Source organism: Glycine soja, chromosome 3 (genome assembly GCF_004193775.1).
Source record: "Glycine soja cultivar W05 chromosome 3, ASM419377v2, whole genome shotgun sequence".
Classification (NCBI taxonomy): Eukaryota; Viridiplantae; Streptophyta; class Magnoliopsida; order Fabales; family Fabaceae; genus Glycine; species Glycine soja.
In genome coordinates this window covers 46,930,893-46,942,551 of record NC_041004.1, presented here as the reverse complement: position 1 = coordinate 46,942,551, position 11,659 = coordinate 46,930,893, and the positions used below count along the sequence as shown (strand labels likewise).

At 32.2% G+C, this 11,659-nt stretch overlaps 1 protein-coding gene across 4 annotated transcripts; it reads right to left on the bottom strand.

Annotated features, from left to right (window-relative positions):
- Window positions 1-767: 767 nt before the first annotated feature.
- LOC114407781 (common plant regulatory factor 1-like) lies at window positions 768-6,943 on the bottom strand. Of its 4 annotated transcripts, none has more exons than XM_028371020.1 (13): window positions 6,713-6,943; window positions 4,926-5,065; window positions 4,784-4,846; window positions 3,983-4,081; window positions 3,779-3,859; window positions 3,348-3,389; window positions 3,101-3,261; window positions 2,816-2,864; window positions 2,624-2,672; window positions 1,986-2,212; window positions 1,779-1,856; window positions 1,434-1,559; window positions 768-1,349 (listed from the first exon to the last, which is right to left on the bottom strand). In XM_028371020.1, exons 2-13 carry the CDS (start codon window positions 4,986-4,988, stop codon window positions 1,110-1,112), a joined length of 1,278 nt encoding a protein of 425 aa, XP_028226821.1. In that variant the 5' UTR covers window positions 4,989-5,065; window positions 6,713-6,943; the 3' UTR covers window positions 768-1,109. The 4 variants fall into 4 exon arrangements, with proteins under 4 accessions (XP_028226821.1, XP_028226824.1, XP_028226822.1 ...); XM_028371023.1 differs by having other exon boundaries at window positions 987-1,349; window positions 3,986-4,081; XM_028371021.1 differs by lacking the exon at window positions 6,713-6,943 and adding an exon at window positions 5,874-6,629 and having other exon boundaries at window positions 1,110-1,349.
- Between the last annotated feature and the right edge of the window lie 4,716 nt (window positions 6,944-11,659).

Below are 11,659 nucleotides of genomic sequence, written 5' to 3'. Positions count from 1 at the left end.
GCAACTAAATAACTTTTTTTCGCGCAAACAAATTCTTTTTATTATTCCTTCACTAGCTAGCGTATATTATTGACTTTCCCTTTCCCCCTACCACTTTTTCATCTCTTTCAAGAAAGTTCCTTTTCCTGTACATGAACTTTTTTATCCTGCACTTTCTTTCTCTTCTTTTACATTCTGCATTTATTTTTTAAAATTGTAATTTCAAAGTTCTACTTTAGATTACATTCTCTTAGAACATTCTTCTCCTAAAATTCAATGTAAACACGAGTTCCAGCTAGCTCCATAATGTGATCTATTGAACGAAGAGTCTCCCTAAGGACACTCTGGTTCAGAAATTAAAAAAATATACATATTGAAAATCTGTGAAAACACATTTAAATATCTCAGGATATCTCAGGAAAGTGTAATTTTCCACTTTCCAATAAATATTTTTCATAGGTTATTAATTAATATTTAACTTTAACAAAATGTTCTCTATTTTCCTCCTCTTCCCCTTAACCAAACAAGGAATGTTCTACCATTTTTGGATAGTTCTAGTGACGCCTTACCCAGATTCGTGATTTAATAAAAACACCATAACTATCAAGTACCTTATCAATTTTCTGTAATAGGCAATCGTCGTGTAATAAAGGTGCAGAAACAAACCCATCTCGAAAAGTTAGTCCGTGGATTTAATTTGAATTACTTTAAAAAGAGAGAGCACTCTAAAATATTGACAATGTGATATTATTATATTTGAGAGGAATTGCTAGCACAAAACACAAACCAAACAAATAATAAGGCAGAATAACTGCGTAGATATCATTAGAAAGTCTCCACACCAATCGTTAATACATACGCAATTATGTAGCGTTTCAACAAACCCCCTCCAATCTGAAATCTCTAGTTCTCTTCATTTTACAAACTTGGTCATCCATTTTTGTCAAATCTAATAGAATACAGAGTTTAGGTCCTAGGTAAACTGATAAGCAATGAATTAGTTCTGATTTTGATGGATTTGGATACTAAAATTCAGCTGATCCATCCCTCAGGAAATTGTTAGCAGTAATTTTGGGCTTGTAATATGCCAAAACTACCTGATCAGCCAGTACAATTACTGGTTTTCTGTATCAACCAGCTGCCACAGCATCAGCTCTAGGACTTGTGTCCAGCAGTTGATGCAGCTTTGCACCAGAGTTTGGTTTATTTTCGCAAAAACCATTCTCATCCTCCACAGTTCTATCATTAGAACCGGAATTATTAACTCTTGATAATAAGTTTTCTGTACTTACAGGTGTAGCCCTCTGGCTGTCAATTATCTTCAAAGTTATCTCTTGGGTTTGTCCCAGTTGAGCATTTTTAAGTTTTCCCTGAGTCAAAAACAATATGACACTCAGCATTACAAAGTAACAACGTAATGCATGTGTAATGAGAAATAGTATGTTGAACAATACCCTTAATGTAGCATTTTCCACCCTCATTTTTTCAGAACTTTCAGTCAGTCGATTAATTTCTGATTTCAGTGTTGCATTCTCAGCATTCAAGGATTCAACTTTTCGTGCCAGTTCTTCAGTTTCAGCCTGAACAGCAGGAACATGAGCACTAACAACCCTATAGACTATATAATCTTTACTTTGTTTTTCTTGGGGGATGCATGCACAGGAATGACGTGCAACAAATGTGCAAGTGTGTAATAAAGAAAGAAACTGCTTACTGTCCAATTTATGATTCTTAATTGACAAACATACAAGTAATAAAAAGGTTAACAATGTTTTTGAAGAAACCCCCAATATTTATACCTGCTTCCTTAGTCTGGACCTTCTAGCAGATTCTCGATTTGACTGTTTCCGCCTCTCCCGTTTCAGCTCACGCTCATTCTAAGGAATCCAAACATACCCACAAGAATTACTTTAGTGTCAGCAAAAGATGAGGATACTGCATTATTACTACAACATGTTTTACACATATGATCTGAACTGCTAAGATGAATTATATGTGGATCATACCTGTACCCAAGCTTCTGCAGGCAATACTGGACAAGGTTGTGGGGCACTTGTTTTAGAATGAACACTGGAAGGATTTCTCAGCTCCAGTGCAGTGGTCATACCTGAAGAAACTACATGTCCAACTATTGTTCCTGCAACACTGGCAGGGACAACTCCCAACATCTTATTAGAAGCTGCAGTCTCTTTGGAAATTGGACTGCCTTGTATCTCAGTTTTCCCTTCTCCATCTGCTTGTACAGTGCAGAAAAGAACAACCATCAACGCCAAGTACATTGATATTCTACTCTAAGCTTCAGATGCTTGTAGATAAAAATAACACACTTTGGCTGGGAACACATTTTATTAGTAAAAATGCAACCATAAGACCCCAAATACCTATACTGTATCATGTCTGTAATTGCAATAAAGCCCATCTTAAGAGTCTGCTACCTTTGTCAAACTAATGGCAAAGTTAAAAACTTTGGCAATTTCATCTTACTGAACAAATATTTTGTAACAGCATTTAATTTATCAAGACACAACTCAATAAACGGATTGAACACCATGTGTACTGTGATGATGACAAAAGAATAATTGTGATCCCAGGACAACTCTATTATTCATCAAGATGTGACACTTGGTGAAGAACAGAGTCATACCAGTGGTTGGTGTTCCCTCACGGCTTCTTTTCCTTCTTGATTGATTAGCCTGAGCATAAGATGGGCAAGTATCATATTTTAATGTTTCAATTTTGTCGAACCATTTTAAAGAAAAATAGACTGCAGGTGAACAATTTCATATGGTCAACAAAGTGCAGGAAAAAGAAATGCTAATTGCAAGCAAGTTCTCACCCCTGAAGTGTTGCCATCACTTCCATCACTGGAACCCTCAGTATCCACACTGTTCACATCATGAGTAAATCATTCAGTCAACCATAAGACTCCATTACAATAACCAACTCATGGACCACCATTCTAGACAGGAGGAGAGAAAGTAGGTTTAACTTACTAAAGAGTTTCAAATGACAGATTTTCCCCTCTCCACCACCCCCAACATAAGAAGAAAGGGGGATATCGACAAACTCAGAAAGTATGTCATTAAAAATATTCATACAAAAAGAGAACAGATCAACGAACCTCTGTGAGAGCCTGTTTTCACCTCCACGCTCTGCACTTTCAGCATGGCCATTGCCAATTGACATTGCAAGTCCATCAAACTCTTTCAATTTCTTCATTAAACCCTGATCAGTATTTCCAGATGATTTGGGTGGTGTCTCTATGCTCAAAGGAGTCCCAGCCTGCATTGTTACACCAATTCAAAACCAAGCATAAATAGATTTTCAAGGACTTTAGTATGAATTGATCTCAGGAAATTACAACTTACAGCAGGTGAAGATGGAACTCCTTGACTATGTGTAAGTGGCCCCTGTATTTTATAAATATAATTCATAAGAAAATGCATGAAAATTCCAAAAAAGCATACTACTAGAGGATGAAAAGCCTCTGTTATTGCCTATTTTATAGGGTACATATTAATCAAGATTTCATTACATTAAGGTTGTCAAGCCATGGAGAGGTTAATGAAAGCTGACATGCAGCTAGGTATAAATAACTCTGAAATTACCTAGGCCCAACAGAAACAGCAGAATCACATCTCACTATATTCTTAGCATCTGTAATCCTTATTGATCCATTTTTAGTACATATAAATAAACCAATTTGTACTACAGAGAAAGAACACTAGCTCCAATAACAAAAAATAGTAATAAAAAAAAGCATAAAAGACAAAAGGAAATTGCAAGAACACAAGCTTACAATAGGAACTGCAGGGTGAGTATAAACCCCTCCATGTGGATAAATTGCTGCATAAGGAGGCCCATAAGGTGGCATCATAGGCTGGAAGAAATAGTAAGTTAGCAAGTTACTCATCCCTGTCATCTAGGATACATACAAAACATGCAAAAAAAAAAAAAAAAAAGGAAATCATAGAACATACAAATGATTGCACATAGGTACTACTACCTGTGGTGGCCCCCACATGTACGGGTGAGGAGCGTGACCAGAAGCAACAGCTGAGTTGTAGTATGGTGGCATGGTGACTCTTGGCCCATAATATGCCTGAAGATATAGCAGACACTTTAAATCATAAATACAGTCACTATTCACTACACTAGAGGCCAAATACACTTAAAAACTTGCTGGGTGAACCAATTTGAAAGGGATAAAATTAATAGTTTTATAACATCAAATCAATATTTCTTTTAAAGATTAAGCAATCCAGGGACAAAGCACATCTCATCCTAGATATTACCCCAACTGATTCCCAAATCCAATAGCAATTCAGTGCATAATTTCAGTCTGACGTTGATTAGGGGTACATATTGATAGCAACCCACAAACTACAGAATAGAAAATACAATGCACCGCAGGACCTGCACACTAATATTTATATTCAGAGAGAATGAACAGTAATTCACAAGAGGGAATATAAGAAGCTTTCATCAGCTCATTGCTTCATCCACAAAAAAGAAAATGGAAATACAGTAACAGCATTTAAATAAAAAATAGCTGGTGTCTTCCCAGGAAGATGTAGCTGCAGATCACTTGACTTTGAAGCATGGAAGAAATAATGTAAGTGATTATTAACAGGAGGATTTCACCCCAATCATTGACATGACAGTAATTGACCGAGTGGCAGTAGTAAAGCTTAACAACTAAGATTTGAGAGCATTAGTTTAAATTGAAGCTAGCTAACAAGAAAATAGAATGAATACTTCAGTCGATAACAGACAAAGTAATTCAAGGCAAAATGTAGGTAACCTGCATGGCTGCCCAATCAGGATAGACATGAATATTGGTCTGGTTGGTCTGATTCGCCTGATCCTGTTCACAATTACAATAGCATTAAAATTTAAGCTTCTTACAAATGTCTCAACACCAAGATACACTCTTATGAGCTCACCATTGTTACAGGTGAAGAAGGCTTTTCAGTCTTAGTAGATTTCTCTTCCTCACTGTTTCCCATTGTAAGATCCAAAAGGAAAGCACCAAGTCAAAAAATATTGTAGAAGGAGCTTTACTACTTCTTGAAAAATGTCTCAACTGCATTAACAGGAGCCATGTCAGCTTGTTAATTATTATCGGCATGAAAATATTGCAAGGGACAAGACAAAATTCATAAACCAAGATTTCTGCCATCTAAAATCTACACATGATCCTATATAATCTTGGTAACCTGCATAACATAATCTTTACTAATTATAAACATTTTACTGTCATAGATAAGTTATACAAGTAACACACTAGAAAAGCGGAAGGGGGCAAGTCCAGCAATTTCAAATTAATACTCGATAAATTGTTTTTAAAAAAAAATAAAAAGGAGAGGGAGGGTTTAACATAAGTGCAGGAATTTATAAAATACATCATTATTACATCAAAGTAGTTAGAGATGTTTTAGCAACTACATAAAAGCAGCTGGAAATCTGGTTCACTATGTATAAAAAAGTAAAAACTACGTATCAACAGACAGATTCAACGACAAAGAAATATTGCAAAAAAAAACTTTTGCTTTTTATTTCACCTTCTAGGCTAGCATATGAAAGCATCACACAAAAATTCTAATTTCCTAGATGGAAAATTGAATGGTTAATTTCCCATCTCCAGCATAACCTTTACAAGAGATTCAACCAGTCTCAGAGTGAATAATCTAACAGCCACCAAAGAAGACAATCATGGTATAGCTAACTATAACAAATTCACGATGGAGTTGACAGAGTGAACTAAGTTTCAAAACCACATGTCAGAATAGCCGACTGATCTATACTGACGAGAAGTCCAACAGTGGACAAAAATTACATAACTTCACAATTAATTATAGACAGAGTAAATGCTTAAACAGTACTGGTACTACCGGGCCATCAGAGAAGGTACCAACACAACACAGTTCAACTTCACCGTTTCCTTGTTTTAGAGAGTGAGATTTCACAAATACCTTTCAGTAAAGGCTGCAGTATTAATGGAAAGCTACAGATAATTCAATCCAAGGTGGACACAAGAGTCAAAGACAGAATGGTAGATGGTCAATTCTGTCATTTGAGCACTCCACAAGCCGGATAGAAAGGGAAGGACACACGCAACAGACCTACTATATAATCCGTCCCAACAACACCATCCGGTAGCTAAATGACAAAAATACCCTTCCAAACAAAACATTTTTCACTTTCACACGAATCAAGGAAGCTGAGAAAACGAATGAAACTCCTGAATTAGCTACCTTAACGTCCACAGACAATAATTTAACAGATTTGAGCTCCGATCCAGACCCTCTTCAGTTACAGGAAAACGAATTTCACAAAATTAGCATGAGTCCAAAAGAAAAAAAATAATCAACGTGAAATGAAAAACGCTTCACTAAGCAAATCAACACATAGAAAGCACTCAAATTCAAAACTGTCGCAGATGCAAAACGAGATCCAGTTGAACCTCAATTAGAACCTTCTTGTTTAATTAGCTAAAAATTCAAAAAAGGAAAAAAAGAAACAACAAATTTACGGTATCCTTAAGTTGTTTTGGTGTTTCCAAAGAAGAAAAATCTAAACTGAAGCATATAATCTATTCCACTTTCACTCACTCCCAAACCATGAAACTTCAAACTTTCACACACATACATTCAATTTTTGTCATACCACAGATACGGAAAGCATTCAAAATCAAAACTTTGGACCAACAGCACTGCAGAATTCCACGTACCTGACTAGATACCCAATTGGCCAATTATTATCCTCACAAAACAACGTGTCAAAAAAAGAAACAAGGGTAAAAAAAAAAAACTAGTCCTGGTAGCTCCAAGTATCCTCAAAAAAATAAAAAATTAAAAAAAAAAGATTAAGGTTTGGAGAAGCAATTAAGGTTAAGGTGGTTAACTCTGCATTTTCTCTCTCTAAAAAAAAGAGGGAAAGAGCTGTGTGTGTGCCATAACGCAAAGATGGGGTATGGTGGTGGTGGTGAAGAAGAAAAAGGAGCGCGAAGGCGAAGAAGCCCACGTCACCACACACGTGTCGTATGTGCGGGTGGGCGTATACGTAGAGCGTATGTATATGGTATATACGGTGTGGTGGTGGTTGAGGTGGCGATTTGTTTATTCGAACGTGAGCAGAGGCGTACACGTGCTGGTCAGGGAATCGATCTACGCGTCTTGTGTTAGGGGTCCAGCCTAGCTAAGCCACACCACACAACACAACGCATCTTCATTCATGTCATGTGCCTGCCTTTGCCTTACGTGCCCTTTCAGATTCACATTATTAATTAATAGTAGCATTTCATTTCGTTAAACTAAATTGAATAGGTCATTTGGAATCCACCACTACTCATTTACAATCAATTCTCTTTCGTCACGCACGCCTTGTATGGAGGGAGAACTGTTTCTGATCTTTTCCTTACTTTTTTGCTTCACAAGTGCAACATTTTTTTATTTCTCCTTATCCCTTTTCAAGGCTTTAGCTATAACCTATGATTAAGTCCAACGATTATTTAAATTCGTTTTCAAAGTTAAGGGTTAAGAGGTGGCAACGGTGTCTTTTTATGGTTAATGGCCAGAAACTGCCATTAATGGAGTATTTAACTCGTCCTTGACAAATTAAACATGGCAATTCTACTCTGTGATGGTGAGATGCTGACTACTACTAGTGATACTGAAAGGTCCATAATCTATATGGCTTGCTAATGAGACAGGAGAAAAAAAAAAAAAAAAAAAGTGCAACCGATTATGCAGCACTCCATTCTCTCTGTGATGGGTCTGGATTTTGCGCAAAAGTTATTATCATATGTACCAATAGATTGTTTCTCTTTAATTCTCTCAATCCTCTAAGGTTTCGTGCGTTTAAATGGAAAGAAATAATTTATTTAACCCAAAAATTTGTGTTTGACTTTTTTCATATACAACATTTTTTTTATCAACGAAACAACAATCTTTCATATCTAAAATTAGTTTTGATTTAATAAGTTAGGAGAAATCAATAATTTTTAAATCAGAACTAACAATAAATTGTGCTTCTTAGATTGTTTTATAGGATTCAGAAATATTAGTAACACATTTTTAATATTTTTTTAATAAATATTTTATTATTTATTAAAAAAACAAAAAAAAAATGTTTGAATAAGAAGGAAAACTTGCTAATTATTATTTTTTAATAAATTTCAGTGAACAATAGAAAGTAAATTTAAAAAATGTGCTATATTTTTTATTAACAAACTCTCGATTATTAATTAAATTTTACAAAATTATGTGAATCTACTCCTTATTTAATAAATTTTACTCGTAATTTTATATTTATAATAAACTTTAATAATAATAAAAGAAAATTTATGAGAAAGATTGTAATAAAAAAATGTGTTACAACTTACAAACACTTCTAATCTCCTAGTAACATTTTTAACTGCCCCGTGCTTAAAATACCTTGTTTTGTTGTTTTATATGGTGCGGTAAATATTACTAGTAAGTCAAAATTTATTGGCCCACTTATTTTAATACTCTTCCTAGCTATTAAATACTTGTTTTTATTAAAATGTTAAATGCATACTTTTTCAATGTCAACATAAAAATATGTTACAACTTACAAGCATCTAGTTTGATTTTTACTAATAAAAAAAAGAACATCTTAAAAGAGAAATAAGAAGAGTTCAAAAGAAAAAAAAATAAACTGAAATTAAATTTTGCATTAAATACTCGTTATGGATAGAACAATTATCCTTGAAGGAGTTTGGGTACAAAATGAGTCCACAAAAATTATTAAAAAAATACAAATATATACTTAGAGAATTAATTTTTTCGTTTAGTAATTTTTTTTAGCATGGACAATATTACCTTCAGTAAAAAAAAAGTATTTGTGTTTAAACAAAAACAAATACAAATACAATTATTTTATTATTCAACTAGTTTCAAACATCTAATTTTTTATACAAATTATTGAATATAACTACTTCATGTACTATTTGAAATAATATTACTAATAATAAGTGTTCATGGTATAATAACAGACAGTAGAGCAAAAAAAAAAAAAAACAGATAGTGTCTTTGGATTTGATATGATTCTCTAAATGTTCATGAATATATAACAGTCTCAAAAAAAATATATATATATATTTCTTTTTTTATTATTTTTATTATTAAGTTAATCTTATAATTGCATTGATAAATACGACTAATATAGTGTTGTAGTAGTTACTAATAAGTCTTATGTCCGGTGACTCACCAATAACCGATTTGCACATTTTATTCCAACTCATTCACACGTGTCTCCTTTGGAAAATGAAACCGGGGGACCCACTCCTGTTCTTAATCCAACAGTTCAGAATCCGCCACGCCTTTACACGATGATATGAGACCGCATTTGCCAGCAAAGCCTAAACACACCAACCAAAAATAGTTACATATTTTTTATATTATTTATTTAAGGAAAAAATATTTTTATTCTTCATATTTTCATTTTTTTAATTTATGAAATTTCATATCATTCAATTTAATTTCTGTATTTTACTTAAAAATATATATTTTTAGTCCCTTTACATAATTTTCATATAAGACATTAATTTTATCTGTTAGAATTAATAGTGAGTTTTTTTATTTTTAAAGTTAATTATAATGACATGGATTTTTTTTTTAAAGTCATTAAAATGTTTTCCCTAAACACATTGGACCCTAATTTTTAAGTATTTCATTCCACCTGCATCCTTTAACAATTCATGTTACATATTTATGAGTTCGTATAGTTTTCCATCGATATTTATATCGATAGCGTGTTCTTCAAAATCAAGACAAAAGGAATGTGTATGTGGGAAAAGATTGTTGTTGCATGAAAACAATAACTAATAATAACTCATTTTCCAATAATTAACATCATCTATGAAAAATATATATATATAAGGAGGGACTAAAAATATGTCTTCAATAAAATACAAAAATTAAATTAAATAATATGAAACATCAAAGACTAAAGATAAGAACAAACAAAAATATAGAGAATAAAAAAATATTTATTTATTTACTTAATATATACATCTTTTAAGGTCTGTTTGGTAAAAAGAAAAGAATTGATAAAAATCAATTGAGATTAAATTTTTAAATTAAGCTAGAATATAGAAATATGAATTCCACGCTCTTAGTTGTTTTTTTATCTTTAGTTATGTAATATGTATGAGTAAATCCGGTATCAAAATAATAAAATCCACATTATTCACTTGTATGTTTTTGTTCTCATAGTAGATTTAGCTCCTTTAAAGTTAATATAAACATTCTCATCCATTAATAATAAAAATTCTACAGTTAATATTACATGCGTGATTTATTTTGCATATGTATGGAATATTGGTCTTGGTTTATCATTAATATTTGTTACTTTATCCTAGAAAATGAGATGCTTACTATAAAATAGTTTGATTCTTAGTTATATTATGAGTCATGATATTTTCTACGAATAACATTCAAAAACATTTTTTTTATGAAAATCGTTTTTCAAATAAAAAAGTAGCATGAATAATTAATTTGTCAGTAGAATATTATATATATATATATATATGTGTGCGCGCGCGCGTGCGTTTACGAAAATGCCTTATAGTATTCTTCGAATTGTATTTTCAAGACATATAATAATCTCTCTTCATCGATGACGCATTGCAAATGTACATAGGACTGATAGCCTGATAGGATCATAGGAGTGATTTTTGCATTCGTTTTAAGTGAAAAACATATATAATACAAGTGATGCTTTCGATTATTTCAAATTAATTGAATTTCAATATTTGCCATTTCAGCTTTATTTTCACGTCATATGTTTTTATAGGGTTTAAAACATTTTACTAAAATGATATTATTTTTGTCACGTTAGCAAAAAAGTATTAAGTTTTTTTAGAGGAAAAATTATTAAGTTATGTAGTTAATTTTAGTGTGTTTTTTTGAAGAAAAATAAAATTGTGACCAACCATGTCGGTAACGTGCTATTTTAAAAAAATAAACAAAAATTGTCACATGACATCTCAGATTGTCACCTTACTCTATGTGGTTGATGTTTCTTGCAAACATTAAAACATATTAATGAAACAATTGTTTTTCCATAAGTCATCCTTTATTGGTGTACTCTTGAGAATGATTTGATAACTTGGTTGGTGTATAGCTCCCACACAATCTGCATACATCAATTTAACCATGACTATACAATGTTACAATAATATAGTAACAACGGTGGCAACACGTACATCAACTTACATTCTTTCGTTTCATTTTGTCAATCTTTATTTGATAAATCACATTTTACCTTAGACGGTTACAATTCTGCAACTTCTAATCCATATGCAAATCAACAATATAATTAAAAGTAAAAACCACAATAAACTTTAACAACAAATATAATTTTGATTCTGTGCTTTTTTCAGCTCTTGTATCAAAAAAGAAACATAATTATGTAATATATATATATATATATATATATATATATATATATATATATATATATATATATATGAATTTACAACTATATGTAACACCCTATATTAGTGATTCATAAAGCTGGAAATATGAAAGTAAGAAGAGAGTTTTTTTTTTTTTAAAAAAAAAACTATAGATTATAGAAAAAGAGAAATAAAGGATTGTTGTTGGGCTTGATTGTACGTTTAATTCTCTTATTATGATATTTTACAAATTTA